The following is a 27,342-nucleotide window of genomic DNA, read 5'->3' on the forward strand; positions in this document are numbered from 1 at the left end:
GGTATGTATAGCAAATCTTGGTGGAGTGTCAGGCATGCGTGTGTGTATGTGTGTGTATGCAGCAAATGCTTAATATATGGGAGTCCTTATATTATCACTATTATTGGTACTATGAAATACTAAATTTCATGAAGGTGTTTAGGAGAAAGAAGGCTAGTTCTATTAGAGACCACAAAAAAGGAGTGGAGCATGACCTAGGTTTTAGAGAGAAGGTGAACACATAAATAAAAAGGTATAGGAATGGAAGAAGAGACAGATGGATAGATATTCATAGAAATCACATTTTTGGAAAGCGAGATGTGGAACCTAAGAGAAAAGCTGCTGTAAACAAGAGACCATCGAAATTAAATATTGGCTCCTCCAAGGACTCTCGGGGGCACCACTGAGCAGAAAGAGGAAAAGAGAGGTGGTGAGAAAGGCAGGCCGGTGCCTGATTGGGATGAGCCATGGGGCTGCTTAAGGACTCTGGCCTTCATCCCACAGACATGGAGGAGCCTGGACCGAGGAGGGCAAAGGGAGCCAGACAGACCAACGCAGCTGCACGAGAATAAGCAAATTAAGACAAATGATCAAAACCTGGTTCTGTCCAATGAATGCAAAGTTAGGGTTCCTGGTGTGTGGCTGGCCCCGCCAGGGGAGATTCACCCGTCTGTTTCCCTTGCTTTTCCTGGCAGCCAGAGGGGTGGGCTGCCGGTCTCCTCCCTGTCTGGACAGAATATAGGCCCTGAGGTGGGGTGGGTGGGGAGGTCACCTGGTTCAATTCCATCTTAAACAGGCTGAGAACCCACCCAGAAGCCCATGAGGGGAACTTCAGGGTTGTTGCTCAGGGAGCAAAGAAAGGTACCAGCAACACAGATACAGGGAGCTCAGAAAACCCACATGGGCTATCCATGGTCTCCAAGAAAACCAATCTGAAAAACTGCATTAAGCCAGACGTAGCAAGCCCTTTTTTTTTTTTTCCCCAGGGCTGGCTGGGCAATGGGTGAGTTAAGGGGAAAATTATGGGCTTTTGGAACAGGCAGATATAGGTTCCAGTAGCAATTCTGCCACTAACTACACAAATACCTACTTCACTTCTCTTGGCCTCAGTTTCCTCATCAGGACAATAATGAGACTCACACCACAGGCACTGCTGAAGGGCTGAATACAGCAGCATGCAGGAAGCATGAGGCTGACGAGGAGCACACAGCTGACCTGCAGTAACTAATCTTCCTTCTTTCCTTGAATTCGCACTCAGAACCTCCAAAGCGCAACCCTTGATGCCCCCAGATGAGGCTCAGTTCCGCTTCCTCTCTGGTGCTGCCTTCTTATCACTGCCAAGTTCTTCCCCTGGGAACTCCATTCTTTTTTTATTTTTTAAGTTTATTTATTTTGAGAGAGAGAGGCAGAGAGAGAGAGAGAGAGGGAGAATTTCAAGCAGGCTCCATGCTGTCAGCACACAGCCCAACATGGGGCTCAATCTCACGAACCGTGAGATCATGACCTAAGTCAAAATCATGCGTCGGATGCTTAACTGACTGAGCCACCCGGGTGCCCATTCCCCTAGAAACTCCAAAGCCAGACTTGGAAAAGAAGAGACAGGGTGGGCATAGTTTGGCTCTCTATCACCAGCACCACGACCTTGGGTGAGGAAGTGTGCCTGATGAGCCCCAGTTCTACAGAAGGGTGAGAGGCAGTGAGATGTAGGGTCAGCAGTGTGGGCTCCAGGGCATCTTTGGAGCCTCCATATCTCAGCTCTCCTGCCTACCAGCTGTGGGGCCATCAGCAGGATACTTACCCTGTCGGGTCTTATTTCCGTCAGTATTTCCTTGGTGGGGTTGTGGGGAGATTACATGAATTCTCAGACAGTGGCAGGCACGTCGTGCTCACTCAAGCACGTTTTACCTGTATTGTAATGTATCATTGCTTTACATGTATCATTCATGTCAGACTAGTGCTTTACCTGTGTCATTTACCAGACAATAGGGTATTTTGGTAAGTCTATCTCCGGGGAAGTTCTTATGGTGGATCCAATATTTTCCCTGTCACTGTTTGATTTTTCCTTACCACAGAGAAGTTAGAGAGATATGAAATGGGGGCGCCTGGGTGGTGCAGTCGGTTAAGCGTCCGACTTCAGCCAGGTCACGATCTCGCGGTCCGGGAGTTCGAGCCCCGCGTCGGGCTCTGGGCTGATGGCTCAGAGCCTGGAGCCTGTTTCCGATTCTGTGTCTCCCTCTCTCTCTGCCCCTCCCCCGTTCATGCTCTGTCTCTCTCTGTCCCAAAAATAAATAAACATTGAAAAAAAAAAAAAAGAGAGATATGAAATGATGACAAATTATGTATCTGGGTACTTGGAGCACCTACTAAGTACCTGAATAAGTACCCAGTGGTAGCCTACCCACCACATGCTACTGTAACACTGTGTATCTTTCTTTCACAGCTCCTAATCAATTTGTAATTATGGTGCGTGTGTGTGTGTGTGTGTGTGTGTGAGAGAGAGAGAGAGAGAGACTGATTATGCGATTCGTATCTGTCTCCTCCATTAGATTTTAAGCTCTATCCAGTAGAGACCACATCTGTGTTTTTTGTTTTAATTTTTTTAATGTTTATTTATTTTTGAGCAAGATAGAGAGAGTGTGAGAAGGGGAGGGGCAGAGAGAGAGGGAGGGAGACACAGAATCTGAAGCAGGCACTAGGCTCTGAGCTGTCAGCACAGAGTCCAATGTGGGGCTTGAACTCATGAACCACGATATCATGACCTGAGCTGAATTCGGAGGCTTAACTGACTGAGCCAGCCAGGTTCCTCGAGACCACATCTGTTTTCAATCACCACTGTAGCCCTAGCACATAGTAGGCACTCAATACATATTTATAGAATGAATAAACATACTGTCCATGTTCTCTAAAGGGAGTGACAGGCCAGTGGACTAGTAACCTCAAAGCAATCTGGTAAGTGTAATGGTAGAAAATGGTAGAAATGCTTGTGTGAGAGCATGGATAAGGGGCAACTGGTCCTGCCTCCTGTGGGTGGTCAGGGGAAGCAGAACAGAAACAAGGCCAAGGCTAAATCTTGAAGACGTTGCAGCAAAATTTGGGAAAGGATGTCCTAGGAGGAGAGATTTCATAAGCACAGGCATGGATGGGGATGTAGACAGAAGACGGTAGTGTTAGGATGGGTGGGGAGCTACCAGGGGTTTGCCGGGACTACAGCCTAAGTTAGATAATGAAGGGGATGAAGAAAGAAAGGTAGGCAGCGACTAGCTCACAGAGGACCTTGGAGGCCAAGCTTGAGTCCCATGGAACCAGTCTCAGACACAAGCCGGCCCTTTACACATGAGAAGAAATTCACCACGTTTTGCCCAGACTTTACTTCTCTGTAATACACCTTGCCCCTTAAAATAGCATCTGGATAACTGTGAATTCCGCCTCTGCCACTTGTAAGCTGTGCCCCCTTATAACCTCTCTTAGCCTTAGTTTCCTCAGCTAGAGAATGGGGAAACATGTTAATACCTACCTTCACAGGAAGTGATGGGGATTAAATGAACTAATCCATATGAAGTGCTTAGTGTACACATGCCATGTAAGCATGGGATCAGACAGTGGCTATTCCCATCGATCCCTTCCAAGCCCAGAACAGCACCATCCATGGAAATTCGTTCATGTCACTCTCTAAACTTCCTGAGAGAAGTGGTCCCAGATAGGTTCAGCCTGGGCTGAATTCTAAAGTAAGCAGCTCCTTAGAATAGCTCCTATGTGATCTTAAAGGTAGACATGGTAGGACATATGAACTCATTCTCAGGTATCAGCATCCCCTCTTTTACTCAAGGATTGGAAAATGTAGCCAGTCTGGGTAGGATCCAAAAGAATCCATTTCAAAGCAGAAGTCCTGTTTATGTGCGGGCTTGGCTTCTCTCCTCAGGAGATTCTGGTCAGGGCGGGTTGGGAGATTCCTTAGACAATCTAATAGATTAGTTTCCAGTTTAGCATAACAGCTAGACAGATTTTTGTGGTGAAGTCATCCCAGTCAATTAAAAGGCATTTTTCCCTGCTGCGAGTTCAGAAGTCCCTTTGGTCTGTTCCAGCTTTCTGGGATGTTTCATAATAGGCTCCACCCTGGGTTAATTAATAACCCTGGATTCTACTAAAATGCAAGGCTGAAATCCTGTGTGTAAGCACATCCGGGCAGGGGCTGTTGGCAGAGTCAGGGTGAAAAGCCAGGGGGAGGTCCTCTCATCAGGGAGTGGGCCAGACCCCAAATGGTAGACAGGACAGCAGAGCCGGCTCAGTAAATGTAAAGAGTGGCCGAGCAAAAGCTGAAGGTCAAAGCTGGAGAGGGTATGAGGAGGGGCAGAAGTCGGGAGGAGGGGGCAGAGGAGGGAGATCATAAGCCGTCAAAGGCATCACAAGGCCAGAGATTAGGCAGACTGAGAGCAAACTGGAATGTGGGGGTGAAATGGGTCAGGGCAAGTGGCTGACAAAGGTGGTGAATAAGAAGCGGTTGACAGTGCTTGCTTTTATGGGATGCCAGTGCAAACACATCATGTGGTTCTGGTTCCATCCTCTCTGCTTTAAAGAAAAAATAGGTCATCTCTTCCCCTTTCAAATGCAAGTTGCAGGTACAGAATGAAGCTAAAGACCACGTGGCAGGGACTGACATGCATTCACTGGATAGTTACCAAGTCCTTTCCCTGAACCTCAGCCCCAAGCACAATATTCAAGGATAAGATGCCTTTTTCACCCAACCCAGAGCTGAGTTTCTCTGCTTCCAGTCTCAGGCCACCACTCCTACCCAGCTAATCTTCCAAACTACTATCAGCATGTTCATCCTGAAACAAAGACCTGATCACATCACTCCATGACTTAAAAATCTAACAAGTATGTCCTCACTGACTCTAGGACGTGATTTCCAGCGGTAGGCCATGCCACACAAAGCCCATCCTGATGAAACTATTCTCTGTCTTCTTTTCTAGCTTTATTTCCCATTCCCCCTTCTCATGCACCCTATAGTCTGGTCATTTTCCCCATCTGTAACAAACTAAGATTTAAAACATGCCTATTATTATTATTATTATTATTATTATTATTATTTTATTTTAGAGAGAGTGTATAAGTGGGGGAGAGGGACAGAGGGGGAGAGAGAGAGAGAGAGATTGAGAGAGAGAATCTTAAGCAGGCTCTGTGCTCGGGGTGGAGCCTCGATGTAGAGCTTTATCCTATGACCCTGGGATCATGACCTGAGCTGAAATCAAGAGTCAGATGCTCAATTGACTGAGCCTCCCAGGTGCCCCTAAAATGCAGTCTTTAGCTGGCAGGCCTGATATGCACATCTCCCTCCTTTGCAGCCTGACACAAAGCTAATTATTTTCCCCAACCCCCCACAGAGTATTAGCTTCTCTGTGAAACCTTTCCTAAGAATGTTCCAAGGCAAGGGTGGTGATCCCTCTTCTGTGCTCACTAGGCTTTGCAAAGGTCTCTGACACATTACAGTCACTGCCCCCCACTGTCTATCCTTCCACTATGAGAGTGGAAAGCTCTGTCATTAAGGCCAAGGACAGAACAAGTGCTCAGTATGTGTTTCTTGAATTAAGGAGAGGGTTGAGATAAGTCAAGTTGTGTGTATTTGTTTTAATACACAGCCCTCAAGAAATTAAAGGGTTTATTTAGTTCTCCTTCAAAACTGCTCCTTAATTTCCACTGGAGTCTCATTCATCCATGATACTAACAGGGGGCAGAGGAGATATTGATGGAGGGAGGAGGCAGTGAGGAAGGGTAAGTGACCACACATAGTAGGTAGAGGCTACAGAACTATGAGCTGGATTGCCCAGCATGAGAAGATCGACTTGCTTCCATTCTCATGGCTCCTGCCTTCTCATTGTTGATTAAGGAACTGAGTAGTACAGCTAAACCAGGGAGGTGGGCCGCAAAGTGATAAAGCAGTCTGTGTTGTATTTAGAATCAGCAGGGCTCATGCAGCCACAGTCTCAATATCCACCCACCCCCTCAATATCCACTCGCCCCGGCCCTCATTTGGGGCTCGCCTTTGGCCATCCCCTGTGGCTCAGCATCCAACCTAGACATGGCTGCCCCCACAGGAAGGCCTTTTGCAGGTAAATGTGGAAAATATAGACTTCACAACTAGAGAATGAGATTAACTTGTTTGCTACCAAAACCATCAGAAGGGCCTAGTGGCTTCTTAAAAGTGGAAGACAAAAATAACACTGGCAGGTGGAGATGTAATAGGAAAGATGGTGACATGGGAGACGGGAGCCTGCTGTCTCTACACTGGACTCCAGCCATAATGTGATGTGTGTGCTGTGTACAGTTACTTCCCTGCTCTGAAACTCAGATGTTAAACAAGCAGGTTGGATTAGATGATCCCCAAGGTTTCTTTCTAGTCCCACCGTACTATGATTGTACCACACCACCCATTCACTCACACATCTACTCAACATTTATTGAACACCTCTACCAGGATATTTGCTATCAAGGAAAAGTTAGAAGTTTGCACCAGATGCCAGTTGAATGCCATTATGTTTTGGGGAAATATGATTGGACATATATGTAAATAATAAAAAAACACACACATACACATGGACATTTTATATTTCTTATCCCACCCCTCCAACTACACAGCAAACTTCTTTAAGCATGGATTATATACTCTGCATTTCTGAATAATCCCAGAGACTGACACCTAGAAATTATTCTGTTGATGTGTTTAACAATGTAAAGATGATTGTAAGACTAGCTACTAACACTTAGCACTTTCTATATGCCAGGCTCTGCTTTGAGTGCCCTACTCAAATTTACTTTGATCGTAATTTACTTTGATTGTATAACTCTGTAGGTACATCTTGTGATTGCTATTATTACTACTATTACTTTCATCTTACATATGCGGACGTTGAAGCACAGAGAAGTTAAGTTAGTTGCTCAAGGTTGCTCAGGGAGTGGCAGAGTTGGGATTCAAACCCAGGTGGTCTGGCTCCAGTTGGAGCTAATATGCACTTCATGTAGTCCAAAGCGTACAGCTACACTTAGAGACAAATAGTAAACATTTACTCTTGGGGCAGGGGGAACAATGAACAAACAGAACTGTTAACAGGGGAACTATCCAGCAATAAGCCAGAAACATCAAATGATAAGTAAGAGCCACCCAGGTTAGTAAGGAAAGGAAGAGTCTGGCTGGAAGGACATCTCTTAATTTGTAATTTACCCAGCAGATCAAAAGAGTAGGGTGAAATGGGAAAGGACGGTGGGATTACGTGCTCGAGGAACCTGGGTTAGAGAGGAAATACAAAAAAACTCGTTGAAGACAAATTCAAGACCCAACATATACTCTGATAGATCTACTTTGGTTAAGAAGCAGGACCCTGGAGTCAGCTGGACCCAGGTTCAGATCCCAGCTGCAGGACATTCATACAAGCTATGTGACCTGGCTGGGCAATTTATTTAAGCTCCCTGAGTCTCAGCTTCCTCACCAACAGGCACAATGTGTGGAATAAGTTAAGGCACAGGAAGCATTTAACATGACACCCAGCATACAGAAAATGTTCAAAGTTAACCACCATCACCATTCCTATTGTTTCTCCATTTCTCTATGGCCTTCTTAAATTGGTGAGTCTAAATGTAGAGCCAGGATGGTGATAAACTCACCCATGTTAATCAATGCCATGGTTAAAAAGAGAGACACTTGCTCCTCTAATGAGTTATGTTTCAGCTAATACTCCCTAGTGTCCCACCTGCTTTTTTCATTCCCCCAGCTGGTTCTTAGATTTGAAAAGAAAAAGGCCTCCATGGAGACCTGCACGCTTTTAACAATAATACAAAACAGAACGTCTGAGGTCAGGGTAAGCCAAGCCAAACAAATAAATCTTGCAGGATTGTGTTAACAAAACAAGGCTTAGTGGATCAGAGCGGGTAGGGTTCTGCCGGACTCAGGCCCTGCAGAGAAATGCCAAGCTCTGGTGAATTTCAAACACAAGGAGGTCAAATAGGAAGAGCAAAATATGGAGCACTTCAGAGTTCAGCATCAATGCTTGGCTGAAACCAGGAGAGCATTCTGTGCACGAAGGACCCCAGAAACCATGGATCAATCACACTCCTAGAACTCCACACCAGAAGGGTCTTACAGATCATCTATACAGCTTCTATGGAAGGCAACTTGGCAATAGCTATCATAATGGTAAGTGTATACTTATACTGGGAGGTACACTCTGAGACAGACACTAGCCTATGGGAGGTCCATCAGGGAACACTCCGAGGATCACCATCACTGGATGGGCAGTAAGAGGAAGAAAGCAGCACTGGGGGGAAGGAGAAGGCAGTCTGCACTGCCATCTCACCAAAGAGCTCTGAAGCTGGGAGCTTCAACTCCTTCAGAGTTGTCCCAAACTGAGGTAAATGGGCAAGGTCTTCATACTGTCCAGTCACTGAATGTGGCTGCCACCAGGAAAGAGATGTGAGCTTGGACAAGTCAGCTCTCCTCACCTGAGGCACTTCCAAAAGAGGGCTGACTGCTGAGAGCTGGCTTCTGGTAGCAATGCCAGCAGCTGGGGAAAGTCCTTTATTCCTCAAGGTGCATTACAGCACCCACGGCATACAATACTCCTGGGGCTCGTTCTATTTCCAGGAAGGAATCCTATGGATATGCTACCAAATGTTTGAAATGACATAAGTTCGGCATTATTTGTATTAGTAAAATTATGAAATATAAATTATTGGATATCCATATGACAGCACCCTTGGCAATCATTAACAAGAATGAGGCAGCTCTGCACATACTCTTGCGGAATCACAACCGGATACATTAAGTGAGAAAGGGTACGGAACAGTACAGATAAGTATATGTGAACTTTGAACAGCTAAAGGGATAGACTATTGCTCACTGTCTATTGCCACCCAGTCCCACACCCATCCTTGTCTCCTGCACTATGCGGGCTGAAAGCCTAAATCTATACTTCCCAGATTCTTTTGCCACATGGTTCCAGTTAATTTCTACCAATGGGAGCCATTTATGCAAGAGTTGAAGTTAGGAAGGAGGTAGCAATCATTCTGCTTCTGGTGGTAGTTATGAAAGCTTCCCCAACAGCCTCAGCAGATACAGCAGGTTGGTGGCAATTCCTACAGCATCAGTGGGAGCACAGGCTCTGGGTTCTCCACTGGCCATAGTGGTAGTGACAACAGCAGCAGTGAATGTAGGGTTGTTGTGGCTCTAGATATGATTTTCCCTTTTGAACCATTTGGAATCAATCCTCCCATTAAATTTTCTTCTGAAATATCTATAGTGGTTAATGTTTTTTGAACAAACTGCTATTTATGAAAAACAAAGGAAAATACACATATATGTATATTTGATCATTGCATTTAAAATCTCATCTGACTTTGGCTCAGGTTATGATCTCATGGTTTGTGGGTTTAAGCCCCGCATTGGAGGCTATGCTGACAACACGGAGCCTGCTTGGGATTCTCTCTCTCTCCCTCTCTCTCTGTCCCTCCCTAACTCATGCTTTTTCTCTCTCTCAAAATAAAAAAAATACACTTTGGAAAAAAACAGATAGTTGCCCAAGAAACTAGTGGCTAAATGAACTGGTTAATAATGGTTAAAGAAAAAAAAAACAGATTAGTAGGGGCAAGGTTGGAGGTAGACTTTTTATCAGATACCATTTTTTACCTTTTCAATTTTGGGCTATATGTATATACTACCTTTACCCAAAATAAAAATAAAAGAGAAAAATAATAAAGGTTCATCTCCTATTAGGTACATAAATTTCCTGTGAAATATTCCCAACAATAACCACCCAGTTTCTGCTGGAACTCCCCACCTACCCAAGGGGCATGGCCCAGTCATCATTACTCTACTGATTAATAGTTTCTGTTTAAAGCAAGTTGAAATCCATGTTCTTGTAGAATTGTACTATTAGACTGAACTCTAATCCTAGTGAGAGAATCTAGGGTGGTTTTTCAGCACATCTGCACATGAAGCCTGGGTTCAAATTCCTCCTTTATCACTCATTTCAAACAGGGTATTTAACCTTTCTGAGCCTCACTTTCTTCATCTGCCAAATGGGGGAGTCATTCATAGCAGCCATCTCACAGGGTGGTGGTGAGAATGAAATAAGGTTATGCATGTGAAGTGACTTAACCAACATATCTGGTTATTGCCCTTGACATCTGCACACTGGCAGAAAAATGCAATAGACAGTAGGAGGGCTCCGAAGTCAGGCTGCCTGGGTTCAAAGACAGGATCCTGCCAATTAAAAGTCGGGCAACCTTGGGAAAGCTACTTATTCCCTTTGAGCCTCAGTTTCTGTAAGATGGAGGCAATGACAGTGTCATCCCAACAATGAAAAGCATTCAGCCTTACCTTGCAAGTATTCAACATACAGTAACTTACTATCTCACCTACTCCTTCAGATGACAGATACTCTGCACAGAGCAAATGGGATCCTACCAAAGCCTGTTCTGCCTCCACACTAAACGTCTCCAGTTCCTTATGCTGGTCCACTTTGCTCAGGGATGTCAGACTCCACTTACACCAATCACTCTCCTCAGAAGGTATTCCATGGAATACCTCCTTATGGTGTGACATCAAAATGGGATCTGTCACTAGAGTCTGACTAGCATAGTATCTGCGTGTGTGTATGTGTGTGCATGCACGTGTGAGTGTGTCACAGAGTGTATTGTGACAGAGACAGGGTGTGCATGTGCCGTGTGTGAAAGAGCGTGTGCGTATGTGCGCATGTGTGCTTATGTACCATCGCCTTCCTGGGTTCTAAATGCTGTACTTTGATAATGTAGCCTGAAGTAGCATCAGGTTTTGGGGGAGCAGCAACCATTAGCTGTAGTTTATCGAGAACCTAATATATGTGCTAGAAACCATGCTAAGTTTGTAATTTACATGGACTCATTTAATCCACACAAAAACTCTAGGGGGCAGATATTATTATCCTCATTTTTCAGATGAGGAAACATGCATAGAGATGTTATAAATAGAAGGTCAACAACTAAAATACTGTAGAGCTGAGATTCATCTCCAGACAGCTGAGATCCACACTGAAGCCAGTCTTAACCTCCACTCTATACTTCTTCCACAAATATTAAGAATTTGTTCAAGGGGCGCCTGGGTGGCGCAGTCGGTTAAGCGTCCGACTTCAGCCAGGTCACGATCTCGCGGTCCGTGAGTTCGAGCCCCGCGTCAGGCTCTGGGCTGATGGCTCAGAGCCTGGAGCCTGTTTCCGATTCTGTGTCTCCCTCTCTCTCTGCCCCTCCCCCGTTCATGCTCTGTCTCTCTCTGTCCCAAAAATAAATAAACGTTGAAAAAAAATTAAAAAAAAAAAAAAAAAAAAGAATTTGTTCAAATCTTAGGTCTTTCCTTTCCTCATGTGATTTTAGTAAGCTAAGTCTTTCTAGTCTTGCTCTTCTTCCGCTGAGTCTTTCCATAGGGAAAACTCCATGTTTTCAATATGAAATTTGATTGTATCTAATTTAATATAGCATATTCTCTCATTCAGCTTCAAGCCATCAGCAAATGTAATTTGGTAAGTCTCTATTAAGGAACAGAACAAAGCCAAGGGCACAGCCCTTAAGCAAGCCATTACATGTATTTCTCTCAAGGTGTATCTCTACCAAGTAATCATTTCCTAGTCCGAGTACTGTTCAACCTGTTCCCAACTCACCAATCTGAATTAACATTCAACCTTCATTTCTGTATCTTGTTGATAATTATTTCTTGAAATGTCACATGGTCTTTACAGTTAATCTCTACAGCAAAGGTCCATTCGAAGAAAGGTTGTCCCATAAAGAACTGTGGATGGAAGGCTGACGTGGGTATGCAAAATATATACATGATGCTGTTGAGTGTTTAAACTATTTTAAGAGAAAAATCCCACCTTTGCTTCCATAAGACATTTGAGTTGAGGAAATATATGAAGAGCAGAAGATGAACAGGACTTGAATCAAGAGCCTTTTCTGGGATCCACACACATCCACCTAACCCCATCCCAACTCCTACATCACACAAAGGCAGGACTCAAAGGGAGCCACTGGCATTCGTATGTAAATGTGTGGCTTTGTCCAGCTTCCTTCACTAGAGTCAAGGGCAGATTCTTTACCTTCTCTTGCCTTTCTTTCCATCTGCTAGAGCAGACATTGGCATTCCTTATGCCTTGGTACCTCTATTATCATGGAGGAAAGTCTCACCATTGTAATTGCAGCCTTTTTTTATTAGAAAGGAATGAAACCCACGGCTCTGTCCCACCAAGTCCTCGTCTACTAACTTCTCAGAACTGAGTCTGTTTGATATTAATCCATTCATCAACCTCATTGCTTAGTCCCACAGAGGGGTAACTTGTACCTGTGGAGAAAAAGACCCTTTGCCTCAAATATAAATAGAGGAGAATTTGACATGCCGGCACCCTGGCTGGAACGTCTCAGACCTTCTGAGGACACTGCTGTGAGGCCCCACAGAGTCAATAGGGCATTCTGGGTAATAGAATGCAACATGATGCAGTCCCCCCTTTGGCCTCCCCAGAGTTTCTTGATTCGTGGCTCTGTAAGAGCTGAGGCAAGCAGTTTTTGAACTGGGGGGAAGAGGGTGGAGAGAAGGGGCGGAGGCTTCCTCTAGGCCAACCACAACTAACTCATTCGCTCTGTCCAGCAAAACCCAGACAGTGCAATTATCTGGTTAATTTGGCCCTTCGTTGGGAGACAGACTTCCAAAATGTGAGGCCAGCTCAGACTAAACAGTGCCTTCCATCCTAAGACTTTTCCCAAGTGCGAGAGGATACATGTGAGATTCCTGGGGGGTTGCTTATGTGTCCCACCTATTCATCCAGATGGAAAAGGCAAACAATTCGGACTCTAAGATGGGTTTAGGAAGGCATGTCTTTCAGGGAAAAATGCCCAAATAACCTGCTATTTGGTCGCCTGGCTAATTTCCCTTCCGGCTTCTATGGAGGGGGATGGCTGGAAATCAGGATGACTCTAAATTAGCCAACATTTTCCAGAATGATTGTAGCCTTCATTGATTGGCTGAGTGTCCCCAGAGCCCCTGAGTGAGTTATTCTTAGGGCAATTCTCAGTGATGCTCCTGATGACTCCTACTCATAGATTTTGTGCCCATAAGTGGGTCTAGGGGCATCACTGAGATAAGTGGGTAAAATTAAAACATGCCTCTGGGGTTTTCACAAATGGGAGGAGACAGGGCTAGCTGAATTGGCAACTGAGCGTTTACCAGATGGTTTATGGAAAACCCAGATTTTTGAGAGAAGATTAAGAAACAGTGATTTATCTCCCTTGGAAACTGACAAGCAGCCTGGAATCTGTGGAATCTATCAGTTATTCATTCTGCAAATATTTCTTCAGTTCTAGAATGTGCCAGGCCCTGTGCTACTTAACAAAGAGAGTTCCAAATAGTCATTGTCCCTACACTCATGCAAATAATCCCATACCTAAATATATGGATAAGGGCTAGGAAGGCCAAGTTGGATGTTACGATAGGGAATAACCAGGTTGGCTGATCTAGATCCAGGTGTGAGGGCTCAGAGAAGGAGTCTTTGAGGAAGAGATTTAAAAGTGAACACTTTAAAGAATCTATTTGCTTGTTTAGAAAGATCACCCTGGCTTTAGTACTAAAAATAAATGGGAAGTGGGTGAAAAGATAGAATTAGAAGGCTATTGATTAGGCAGACTGGATGAGAGTTGATGATGGTTCAGCCAAGGATCTAGATAGTAAGGATGGAAAGAAGTAGATGGACTGGAGACAGGGTTGTGGAGTCAACAGGTTCTGGTCCCTGAATAGGTGTAGTGACAGGGGGAGGGGAGGCACCAAGGAGAATGTACAGGCTTCTGTCTAATGTGGAAGGTTAGAGGGTGCCACTCTTTATTGAGAGACGGAACTTGGGAGGACAAGTAGGTTGGGGCTATGGGAAGATGATGTGTCCTATTTTGAAGTCAACCAAACTAGACTCCTACCATCCCATAACCTGTACTTCCAGCCTCCTTAAAATTGCTCACACTGCTTCCTTCTCATGTACTCTTCATGTTGCCATCTCCACTTGTGGAAATCCTACCCATCCTTTAAGATGCCCTCCAAATACCACCCTCTCCTCAGAGCCAGCCTGACTCCCTCAATTAGTTGTGGTCTCTGCTGCCCATAGCGCCAAATTTGGACCTCTCTTTCTTGGATTTCACTTGTAATGAGGTTCTGTGAAGACTTATCTTGCCTCCCTTCCTAGACCACAAAATTTTGGGGACAGAGCCTCTGTCTCTATATCCTCATTCCCCATGTTAGCTAGCTAGCGTAGTAGACAGACGCTTGACAAATATTTGTTAAGTGAACAAAAATAACCTGCTCTTTGCCATGGAAGGAAAACCAGTAGACATTGGACTGACTTGAAAGCCACAGGATCAAATTGAAATTCAAGTTTAAGGTGTTTTAATACTAAGCCAACTCAAATTGGATGCTCAGAAAGGCTTTCTGTTCCTCCAACACACCAAACTCATAGAATGCTGAAAATGTCACACCCCTCTATTTTCTTATTGCACTTTTCTGAGTTCATCTTATAGTAGAGACCTTGTCTATCTTATTAACAATTTGTCTTTGATGATGATGATGCTATGACGATGATAAATGAATAACATTTACTAAGTGCCCAGTATGTGCCAGGCGCTGTTCCAAGTACTTTTCATGGACTAACTCATTTGATCCTCATAGTCACCCTATGAAATTGGTGCTATTACACCAATGAGTTACACCAATGAAATTGGTGCTGTACAACAATCAGTTGTATAGATAAACAGAGTTGCAAAGAGCTTAAGTACTGCTCAACCAAGGGGTGGCACCAGGATTCAAACCTCGACTCTGGGTCCAGAGCCCATGCTCTGATGTGCTCTCCTAAGGCTGAGCACCATGCGTGGCATTTAGTAGGCCCCCAACAAGTGCTCACTGAATGAACGGAAGGAGCCCTAGATCTGGAGATCACAAGTTCTAGTCCTAATTCTGCCACTGACTTCCTATATAGCCTTCAACAAGTCTGTATTTCTTTCCCCATAAAATGAGGTACCTGGATGCTGATATTAACAGTAACAACAAGAGTCAGTATTCATAATTCTAGCCTCTTTTGAGGTTTTAAATCATCTAATCCCAACAACAATGATACAAGAAAATTGAGGCACAGAGCGAGTAAGTCACCTGCCCATTACCTATTAAATGAGAGAGCTGGGATTCAAACCCACTGTGTTCCCTAGTCCAACTGGTTCCAAGGAGATGCCTTGGGGGCCATGGGGAGAATAGGGAAGGTGGAGCAGGATGGAGCAGACAGACTTTTGGGTTACCCATGCCCATCTAGTCAGAGAACATCTACTTGTCTCTAGTTTGTAGAATGGGCTCCTACTTGAGATTTCCTCTGAGGAAAGGTTATGATGCTAAAACAAACAAAAAAAACATTAAACTAAAGAAATGTAATAAAATTCCCAGGTATAAGCCTGGATTTTCTAGTAATCTTGGCTCATGGTAGCCACATAAGATGAGGATCAAGGCTGCTCCTGGGAATGGCTCCTGCTGTGGAAAACATCAGGGCGATAGCACGAAAGACCCAGCTCCAACCTACCTGCTCCACTCGGATTTCAATCTCTCCATTCACCTTCTTTCCATGAAAGTATTTGGCCCTGTTAAAGAGAGGAAGAAAACTACTGAGTAAGGATGCAGACTGCTTTATTATTTTCTCCCTTCTCTCAAAATCCTTACCCCCAGGGGCACATGTCAGACACATTTGTAACTTCATGCTCTTTCCTCCCACCTTGACTACTTTTCTAATTATTTTTCTAATTATTTTCTAATTATTTGTATTTTCTAATTATTTGTATATACTATGATTTTCTAATTATTTGTATATACTATGTGCAAGAGGAGAAAGAATACTGGATGGGAAGATTGGAGACTCAGGTTCTGTTTCTACTTGGCAACCCTGTTTCAATTTTATAATCTGTAGAAGGAAGATAATATCTGTGTGACTTACTTCTAAGGGCTATTTTAAAGATCAAATGAGATAAAGAATCCTACAAAAGTAAATAATACAGAATTATTTTATTATTGTATTGAGTTATACTCTACATACTCCATAAATTATCTATCCATCCACCCATTCCTCCATTTGTCCATCTGTCCAATGAAGCAGCCCTCATCTGTCCTTTTATCCATCCATCCATCCATCCATCATCTTTCCTCTATATCCCTACTTCTATCTTCTCATTATCAGTAAATAGCATCCCATCTACCCATTGCTCAAGGTAGAAACATAGACATCATTCTTGTTACCCCTTTCTCTCTCCCTATCTCCATTGATTCTACATTCTAGTTATTTCCCAAATCTATCCAAATGCCCATTTTTCTCAGTAAGCACCATAATCTTGGCCCCCTTCCTCTCTCTTCTCATATAGACTTTCTTTTCATACTCTTCTTTCATAGTACTTATTACAATTATAGTTAGTTATAATTGGTAACTGTGTTTAATGCCTGTGTCTCACTAAACTATAACACAACTACTTAGAGTAAGGCACAAATACTCCCAATACCTACCAGAGTGCTTAACACAGAGTAGGAGCTCAATTAATATTTGCTGGATGAATAAATGAGTGCAGATAGATGGGGGAAAAAAACCTACTTGTTGAGTATTTACTCTGTGCCAGAAACTGTGCTGTAGGCTTGAGCCTATATAGTCTTTCTCATTTAATGCTTACAACCACCACCATGAAGAAGGCATTATTATTTCCATCCTATAAAAAAGAAAACTGAAACCCAGAGAAACGAAATATTTTGCCTGGGGGACTAGAGTCCTGGACTTCTAATTCCACATCTATGTTTTTGCTCAACCCTGAAAAAAAGCAGCAAATGTTGGGGTACTCTGGGTTTAGATGTCCTCCCACACACAAGGCAAAAGTAATAAAAGTTTCCATTTGCTCTTTTGGATTTTTGGTATGGAGAAACTAATAGTTCTTAGTCACTTGCTGTAAACCGAGCACTGTGTTAAGCATTTCCATAAACCATTCTGGGGCAGAGACAGCTTTTTGTTCCAATACCCATTCTCCTCTTCCCCACAATAAGAGAGTTTACAGATTGGGACACACACACACACACAAGAATGAATATCCCAACTCTCCATTCAGCTAGGGGTGGCCATGTGACTGAGTTCTAATCAATAATTTGTAAGTAGTACATCCAAGAATCTTCTTAGTTTCCTCTATTCTTTTTCCTGGAACATCCATGTTACCATCTATTTTTTCAGCCTTCCATTTGTGAAAAAAAGAATCCTTCCTACAGATTTTCTGACCAAGCATCAGTCTGTTTGCTTCCAAAGAGTCTCTATCTACACTTAGGCAATGCCAGTGGAGTTCACCTCTTTCCAAGACTGCCCAAATCGCTGACTGATAGCTCTAATATTAAGATAATTTTTTCTTACTAGATTGACAGGCTTAGACATGCAAAACTTTAGTGGTATAGGAGCTGTTGTTGTGACTTGAAAGGATGGTTTTGTTATCTTTCCCAGACATGGTGTTTGACAAAATGTGCAGTGAGGTTCATACAAAGGGAACCTTTCCACATAGTTTGTGAATTTTATCACGAATCCTTAAAGGTAGTGTCTGCAAACTTCAGACACTGGGATAAGTCCACCTCTCATACCTGTGGGGGCTTGGGGCAAGAGAACAAATGGACACCTGTGCATCATATGTCTAATATTTACAATTGATAAACAAAGCTAGCAAACATTTAAATAAAACATGCCTCTCTTCCTTCCTTGACAAAGACAACTTCATCACGATCTGGAGGGGTCAGAACTTCAACTTCTTGGAATTCTTAGAGTTCTACCCAGAGCCAGGCGGCATGGGGACTGCCTTCTCTTGGTTCCTACAGTCTTCCCTGATTCTCCTCCCACCCTCCTCTCAATCCTGAATCACCTGGGCTTCTTGTGCAGGCTCATGGATAGCTCAGCCCACAGGCCACACTCCATCTCCTCACTCATTCCCCCATCCACCATTCTTCCTTGGCCATGCCTTCCAAGGATGGACCAGGGAACTGGCCTACACAGGGCATGGAATTGGGCCAGGGTCCCTTTGGGCAAAGAATTCTAGGGTTCTTTGTATCCACTGCATGGTATAAGGGTGCAATTTGTGGGGTCCTGGCACAGGGCCCTCCTTTGCTGTCAGAAGGGGTACAGCTAGTCAAGGCTGTGTGGCTCAAGGCAAAGTTCCCCCTAGCTTAGGTTTAAAAGATGTACTAGGTGGGCCTGGGACCTCATAATAGTAACTAATAAGAACAATCACTGGTACACTGGAAAAAGCATGGTTTGGGCAAAGTCTGAGCCATACAACTCACTCACCACATGTTCTAAGCCAAGGTACTTAACCCCTCTAGGACATGGTCTTCTCATTTGTCAAGCGGTCATAACATCTACAGCCAAGCCTGTAGTGATCAATTCACCTCATCCTCTATGCAACAAGGCAATAGAGTGTAGTAGACTCAGGGCAACCACATGGATGGACTCTCAGCTCTACCACTCACTCACTGTGAAACCTTGGGTAACTCTACTCAACCTCCATGTGCCTGAGTTTCCACATTTGGGAAGTAGGGTTAGTAACAGTAACTATCTCACAGCGTTGTTGTAAAGATTAACTGAGACAAGATGTATAAAGCACTGAGAACAGTTCCTGCACATAGTCAGCTCCAATGTATACAGCCCAGGGCCTAAAATTGTTGGTATATAAGGCCTGCTAGTACCTTCATATCCCTCCTCCTATTAGACCCTACTAGGTAGGGCAGGGATCAGTCCCCACACATTCCAGATGGAGAAGTCCCTGTTCAAAGATACATAAAAACTCTAAGTGGCACCAGTGAGTTAGATCTTGTGCTTCAAGATTTTCAGGATTCAGCAGGACCCTGCTGACACTGGCCATTTCTCCTCCAGTTTTCTATCCATCTCACGGACACACTCAACTTCCTGCAACTCCCTAGCCATGTCCCACACTTTACACCACTGAGCCTTTGCACCCGCTGTTCTCTCTGCTTAGGATGGCTTCTTGCTCTTCTCTGCCTGGCTGCCTCCAAGACCCTCGCTCACCTCCTTTATCAAGTTTTCCTTGAAAGTGCCCCCCTAATGAGGCTGGGTTAGGTGTTCCTCCTTGGGGTTCCCACAGCATCCTGTACTTTACAGGATGTATCAGTCCATGTTGTAATGGCACAGTGTTTGTCTGTACCCTGCCCCAATACACCTAGTCTACGAGCTCCTGGAAACCTGATACTGTGTCAGTGCTCAATGAATTCGGTGTCTGGCACAGAGTGCCAGGGCACAAGGCACATGTGTAACGAATGTTTGCTAACTGGGTAAATGAACAGTCTTCCAAGGATAAGCCATAACATATCCTGTCCTCAAGACACTTTACTGTCATCTACTGGCACACTGTTGTAATACACTTACAAATCTGCACTGATTACAGTGTGGGGTCGTTGTACAGTGTCCAACCTGAATGACTGGAAGCCCTCAACTCGATTCTAACCAGAACCCAGAGCACTTTATACCATACGAATACCACCCAAGCAGCTCTAGCCTTCACAAGGCCTCACCTTCCCAGGAAAAACACTTGTTTTGCCCATCTCTGGAATGTTTACTGCAGAGCCTGGCAGACGGACTTGGGCTGAAGCTGAGGGTCAGGCAGTCCATCCCCCTGCCTGGCTGGGAGTCAGAAGTCTGTCTCCTGACAGGCCACACAGACTGCTGCCTCCTTGCCGGGGGCTCATTCAGGCTTGAGCTGCCTCTGAACAGTTCTGTCTGGCAGAGGGAAGGGTAGGGATGGTCTGGAATTCTAGATGCCTTGGGGGCTGGGATTGCTGCCTTTGTAACTGCGTGGCTGTTTGACCTCAGGCAAAACGGACGGCCTCACTGTGCCCGAAGGCTGTCTCCCTAATGCAGACTTCTTCCTAATGCCCCAATATGTTTATTCTTATAATGAGCTCCTGAATATCCCAGCCAATCACTCAAGGCCTTGGCCTTGGGAAGAGGGTGGGGAAACTCTTGATTCCAGGAAGCTTCCTTCTCTGTGGGTGGTCTCATATTTTACTGCCACATCAGAGGCACCAGGAAGGAGAATATTATAAAACCAGCGCTGCCTGGGGTGGGAAATCCCAAGTTTGGGGAGGCGGGATGTGGTGTGTGAATGAGATTTATGAGGAGCGGGTACTCAGTTCTTTCATGGCGACAGCAGGGGCAGAAGGAAAGGAGAATTAGCACAAACAGGATCCACCTGTGTCCAAGCGACACCCTCCTAATAAATGTGTCTGGGATGTAGAGTCAATGTGGCTGGGCCTTGGCTATGTCCTTCCCAGGAAGGAGGGGTCAGGAATGTTCTGTCTCAGGCACAGCCCTCTTCCCACAGGTCCCCCCTGTAGGGGGAGGGAGGGAGGGCAGGGATGCAGGGATCTGGCCCAGGAGAGTCTCATGTTTCTGATGCAACATATTGGTTGCTTATTTGTGGCCTGGACTTAAGCAGGGGGAGATGGGTTATGGATCATGCAGGAAATCATTGAAGGTAGACAGGCTCAGGGCTTTCCCAGTCAGCAAGATGAGAATCACATGGCATGCCGGTTGGATGGAGGTGTGGCAAAAGCAGGACCTTTGAATACAGAGGTCCAATTCAGAGATCCATTCTAGCTCCATTACTTACTTGAAAAAAAATAACTAACCTGCCCGGCCCCTTCCCACGGCCAGCGGGGACCCTCCAATGGTGGGGCAGCCTCTCCATACCACCTTGCAATTAGGGAACTCCAGTGAGTTAGGGAGAGGAGGGATCCTCTGAGGATGACAAGGCCCCTTGCACCCACACAGGGATCTCTAGAGGTAAGAAACTAGAGCCCCAAGTCACTGGATATGACAAATGGCCCCTCATTGGCTTCTGACAGCAATAGAAAAGGAGATTTTCATGAGTAGGTCTGGTCACTATTCACTCCCTTATTTAACCACCATTTGCTGGGCCTCATATAGACCAGGCACCCTATTAGGCATAAGGGGAAAGGTTGCTCCACAAGTGCCAGCTCTTGTGGAGCTCACATGCTCCCAGAAAAGTCAGAAAACTAACTAGGTGAAAAAGAAATGGTAAGAATAAAATGCACAAATGCACAAATGGTATGAATAAAATGCACAATGGATGATAAGATGTGAAGAGCAGGGGAGATCTGACTCAGGTTGGTCAGGAAAGCCTTCTTCAAAAGACACTTAACACATATTTATTGATCAACTACTATGGGCCAGAGCCTATAGGCTCCAGGGAAGTAAGTATGAAGAAAACATAGTCCTTGGCCTCAGGGAGCTTACTACCTAACAGGAGGGAGAGACTCATAAATGGACAATGACCACACAGGGCACCAGCCCAAAGATCAGGTCAGCCCACAGAAGGGACACCCAACCTAGTCTAAGGGTCAGGAGCCACTTCCTTGGTAAAGTAGCCCAGGTCATCCATTAACCAATCCAGTATTTGGAGCCTATTCTTTGCCAAGGCCAAAGGCTACAAAGATGACTGTGAGAGGCTCTGGATGTGTGTGTATGTGTGAAAGGCACAGACAAGAGCAAATGAGTTGGGCAGATGCTGGGGGTACTCAGGGAGGGGACAAATCTTCCTGGGGCATGTCCTAAATGTGCAGGAAAAATGAGTAGCAGGCATGGTACAGAAGACCTAGATTTGAGTTGGCAGCTGGGATACCTGCTACACGATTTTGGACAAGCCGTTACCTTCTCATCTGTAGAACAGGGATAGGAAGATCTACCCACAGGTTAGCATAAGGATGCAGATTTGAAGGACTCTGGGAACCTGCCAAAAACGTGCCCACAAGTGTGCTACTCCCTGGTGGGCTGCGAGGGTGGAACTTCACCTCTCCAGGTAAAGAGGTAGATGGGCACTGCTAGCACTGGAGACAGATCCAGGTCCTGTCTAGCTCTATTTATTTCCTTGTACTGCCTCAGACAGACATCGACCTTCCCAAGCCCCAGTTTCATTTGTAAGTGCCCATGAATGATATCCTGACACATGGCAGATGTTTAATGTCCCTCTCTTTCTCTCCTGACCTTCACCAGGATGGGAAGAGGGCTGAAGTCAGTTGGGTGTGTCCCTGGGGAAGTGACATGTCATTTTCTCTCTCCAAGAGGAGGAGGAAGGTGGCAGTATCTTCCTTGCTCTAAATGAAACTCCTGCTTCATGTCTAGCCTAATGGAAACCTGCCTGGACTTTTCCCTGGGATCTCCTCTTCCTCCCCAGTATAGGCCTTTAGGGTACACAAAGTCATCAGCCACCCACTTATCATGACTGCACAAATCGGGCTAGAATGTCATCTCAGTCCTTACCCCTCTCCTTGCCAAAGACCCTACACTGTGTCACCTTCATTCCTACAGATATTTGAAAGTCCACAATCTTTATTACACAAAGAGAATTAGTTAACATTTAGAAGGCTAAGCCATTCCCCACCCCCATCCCCTGCAAACATTTAATGAGCATCTGCTAAGAGCCCAAGCTGGGGAAATGCCCATGGAAAGGTAATACACTGAAAAATAATTCATACCAAGGTACAAGTGACTAATATCTGATCATTCCAGAAAAGGGTATAAGAAAAGATGGTATAAGGAGGATGAGAAGGGGACCATGAGAATATTGAGTGTTTGATTTAGAAAGGGGGAGCTGGGGGTTAGGGGGCAGCGGTGCCTGGGTGGTTCAGTTGGTTAAGAGTCCAACTCTTGATTTCAGCTCAGGTCATGATCCCATGATCCTGGAGCCCCACATGGGATGGAGCCCCAGGTTGTGGGATGGAGAGATTCTCTCTCTCCCTCTGCCTCTCTCCCCCATATGCACACTCTCTTCCTCTCTAAAACAAATAGAAAAATTTAAGTCCAAAAATAAGACTGTGGACTTCATGAAGTTTACCAGTTGGCAACTTCTGATAAAGAAGATAGGAGTCAGGATAAATATGTATTCTAGCTCTTCTGGGTCTGTTTCCCAGCTAGACTGTATGTACCATAATGGCAGGAGGGCTGTTTAGTGCACAGAGCAATACTGTGCTCTAGCGCAGTGCTGAGCACATAGGGGACCTTGGATAGATGGGTGGATGGATAGAAGCATGCATGCTCATACAAGATATGAGGCCTTTCAAGGTGTGAAGGGCAGGGCACAGAAGGAAAAGGCTGAGAGAAGTTATTTTTCATCCATTCTTCCCTCCTTCACTCCCATCCATCCATTTATTTACCCTTCCTTCCTTCCCATCCATCCATCCATCCATCCAATCACTTACTCATGCATGCATGCTTCTATCCATCCACCCATCTACCCAAGGTCCCCTATGTGCCCAGCACTGCGCTAGACCCGAAGTATTGCACTAAACAAAACAGCCCTCCTGCCATTGTAGTATATACAGTTTATCTGGGAAACAGACCCAGAAGAGGAACTAGAATACATATTTATCCTGACTCCTGTCTTCTTTATCAGAAGTTGCCAACTGGTAAACTTCATGAGGTCCACAGTCTTATTTTTGGACTTAAATTGACTACTTACAATAGAAAATTCATATAACATTCAGATTTCTGGCTGTCCTTGGAAAATCAATGACTTAGCAACACCAGGCCCTTATTCCTGCATGGTGACAACTAGGTGAGTGAACTGAAGCTGCTGCCTTCAGAGGGGACATCAGTTCTTACACCCAACACAGTCCCCATGGTTCTGTCATTTTGTTGAAGCTGAAACCAAGTGGCAGACACCATTTGTCATAAATCATGTGCTGTTGTTTTCCTTACAGCAGGGAAATATTTCTCTATGCCTGTGCCTTTTCTTACCACCTGCCCCTTCACTCACAGACCATCTTGTCTCCTGTGAGCAGCTGCACAGGCAACCCCTAATTTAACTAATTCCATTCTGAAGATGGCAATCAGCTCAGTGCAAATTTTCAGGAAACCCACACCCTTACCCTTCCTGAAGATCCAGGGTGAGTGGTCAGGAAAATGGACACAAAGCACCATCTTCTCTCTTGCCATCACAGATAGCCTCCCTCCCGCCAAGGAAACATGTCCTAGGCAGGCTTCCACAGGCCCCAGGAGAAGAGACGTTCTGTAATGAGGCTGGCATCTGCCCAGTGACCTGCCTCCCCCAGGGCAAGGCTGTAACCAGGTGGGGTGAAGTCTGTAGACTCAAGCACTGGAACAGCTATTGCTAAGAAAGTCATGGCATCTCAGGGACTCCATGAAAGGTCATTCAGAGGACCTGGGTGAGAAAACCACGTTTTGGAGGAAGAGGAGAAACTCACAAGGTAAACAGTTGAATTCTTCAGAGAAAAGCAAGGCAAAGTCAGAGAAGTGACTGAGACATAAAGTCATAGAGTAAAAAACAAAAAGCTTTAAGCTCAAGACTCCTGCGAGGGCTTATAAGCCAACCTCTTTATAGTTGGAGCCTCTTCTGCCTCCTTCCTTCCAAGTGGCCAGCCCAGTTGTGCTCGAACACCTGCAAGTGATGGGGAGATCATTCCCTCACTAGGAAGCCCATTTGATCTTTGGATGACTTTCCATTCTATATATTGAGCTGAAATACCTCTCCTGCTTAGTTGGCCTCACTGTTCCCAGGTGTTGTCTTGTAACTCAATGGTTTCTAAGTTTGGCTCATCATCATTAAAAACAAAAACAAACAAACAAACAAAAACAATTTCCCAAGCTCTACTTTGGATATTCTGAGTCAGTAGTTCTAAGGGCACTCTGCAGTGTGGCCTGTCCTGCACCTATCTGAATTTCCAGTAATAGCACCTCCATTTGCATCTGCACTGATGGAACCAAGCAGCTCTCTTGCACGTGGTCTTGGTGGAACTGTCCCAGGACATACTGTGGAACCAGCCAGGTTTGTGTTTCCCCAAGGTTTGGATTTGTTGGCAAAGAGGCACATGGCTGGGAGGAAACACGAGCTGGCTTCTCTAGAGAAGGCTGCCTACACAAGTCCCAGCCTCCTAGATCCCAGGGGAGCCCTGGGCCCCAGCCTGTCCGAGACTTGAGTCTTCATATTCTCTTTTGATTCTGTGAGCCTCCACATCCAAAACATCCCCATTTTGCCTAAGTCTGCCAAAGTCTACTCCTTTTTCTTGCAAACAAAGAACTCTATCTAACACAGAAGGTGTAGGGTGGTTCCTGGGAATCTGAATGTTGTTCTGATAGAAACGGTCTTTGGGGGAACATGATCTTAATCCATCATCATTTGACTTATGAGAAAAACGAGGCCCAAAGAGAAAAGTGGCTCCACTATGATCCCATAGTATCAACAGAGAAGGAAGGAATCTGGAAGAAACGGCATCTATCAGATTTCTCCCCACATTCCCTTCTGCTCAAAGACATTTCCCCCAGATTTTCTAGCCAGTTTCAGAGGGTGAAGACTCTACCAGGGCGAGAGACAGCTCTTCACTGTTTTCCCCCTCCCTCTCTCTCTCCCTGAAAGAGCTGGGTAGGAAGCAGCAGGGGCACCAGGCCTCAGGATTGGACAGCAGGAAGACCTCACGGAAAGAGGTCAGCACTTGAAAAATTCCTCAAGTCAAAGGGCTTGGGGCTTGGGTGCCACACAAGGCCCTCACTGTGTGCGTACATTGTCTCCCTGATAAAAGGGGCCGGGCCTGGGAAAACGGAGCCTGTCTCCAGGAGACTAGGCAGGCTGCTGGGGAATGCCCAAGGCCCCTCCCCTCCCCCAGGCACCAGGGCCAGGGAAGCAAGGGGGAGGGGCAGGAGTGCAGGGCAGGTGCCCAGAATGGGAGGGGTGAGTCCAGACATCCAGAGCCACTCTAGGTGCTATTGGGTGGCCTGTGTGAATTGGTGAATGAAGTGAGGAGGAAGGTGACATTAGGCCTTTCCTTTCTTCCTCTCCCTTCCATCCCTGTGTTTCCCCATAGGAAACAGCCAAGGCTTGCCTTGTTCAAGGAGAGGTTTGGGGGTAGAGGAAGTGGTGGGGCCAGATGTGAAGATTTTGTTTCCCAGAGCCAAGTCTCTCCAACAGAAAGGTGTGTGTCTCAGTTGGGAGACCCCCGAGCAACTCTAGGAGGAGGGGACCAGTTCAGGCCTCCATCTTGTCATCTTCACAGTAGAGTTCTGCCAGCTTACCAGCATCCAGACACCCCTCCTCCAGGCCTTCTGGAAGACAGCCCTCAAGCATATCCAGCTGAACTGAGAAGCATGCCAAGTGGCTTCCTTCCCCTGGCTTCCAGCACTATTATATTCATCAGCAATTAGTAATTGCAATTAATTGTTAATACAGTTACCATTTCAGTGCCTGTTATGACAAGCTAAGCCCTGTCCCAGCCCCACCCGTGCCATCATCTCTAATCTTGGCAAGGACCCTTCACAAAAGATATACCATGATTCTGCCTCACAGGCTGGAATGTGAGGTTCAGAGGTCAGACCTCCCAAGGTCATGTAAGTGAGAGGGAGAAGAGACCTGGGCAGTCTGCCTTGAGACTGTCTACTAGTTTTATTTCCTCTCTGCTGGTGACTGACAACTCTCAGTCCTTGTCATAGGCAGGGAAAGCAGAGAATGGGGTCAACTGAGGGGCCTATTTTGGTTCTCTGACCAGGAAGCAAGAGTGCAAAGACCAGCCTCTCACTTGGGCCCATGTTAGCAGGCACAGATGGTGGCAACTGTCTCTCGTTGCCATCCTCCATAAGTAGGGTATCTAGATAAAGACGGGTCACCCAGTTCAATTCGAATTTGGGATAAACAACCAACAATTTGATAGTATAAATCTATACCAAATATTGCAGGAGATAAATTGATTGCTTATCCAAGTATTAACTGAGTGGAATCCAGCAACCCTGCCCCAAAGCCACTGCTGGTGAGGGCAGCTCGGCATTCAAATACCCTCTGTAGGTGACAAAGTAGGAAGCAGAATGTCCTGGTCACCATGGGGCCAATTAGGCCCACTGCAAGGCTTTGAGGGGCCTGCCAACATGCCCTGAAGTCCTCATGCCTTCAGTCAAAGCAGCCGGAAGCAGTTCAGCTCCTCAAGTGGAGGCTGGAGCCTCAGAGTTACCAGCTGAACAATGAGGGGTGGGGGGTGGGGAGGGAGCTTGAGCAAAGCATGGGCATCAGGTACTCTTCCTGAATTCCAGGGTAATTGACTATTTTCTGAGAAAGACTCTCCCCGAGGGCATCCTCGATCCTGAACTCTCCCTTAATAATAAGATCAGCCTTTGGCAAGGGCATCTATTTGTTTGTTAATTAAATCATTCGTGTTTCCTATCTTACCTTGTGCCAGGTGCTGTGCTGGCCTCTGAGGATACGGTGTTCAAGCAAATGAGGCCTAAACTCCACCCTCCT

General features: G+C 45.5%; 1 protein-coding gene across 2 annotated transcripts in view; it reads right to left on the reverse strand.

Moving 5' to 3' along the window:
- SYN3 (synapsin III) overlaps positions 1-27,342 on the reverse strand; it is a 420,649-nt gene that overhangs the window by 386,111 nt on the left and 7,196 nt on the right. For both annotated transcript variants that reach the window (XM_047066610.1, XM_047066608.1), the window contains exon 2: positions 15,591-15,648. In XM_047066610.1, the coding sequence (XP_046922566.1) occupies positions 15,591-15,648 (58 nt within the window). The remainder of the gene's footprint in view (positions 1-15,590; positions 15,649-27,342) is intronic.

Source organism: Lynx rufus, unplaced genomic scaffold (assembly GCF_022079265.1).
Source record: "Lynx rufus isolate CCGP_SWC_20201006 ecotype Redwood Valley unplaced genomic scaffold, mLynRuf1.p SCAF_7, whole genome shotgun sequence".
In the NCBI taxonomy this organism is placed as follows: domain Eukaryota; kingdom Metazoa; phylum Chordata; class Mammalia; order Carnivora; family Felidae; genus Lynx; species Lynx rufus.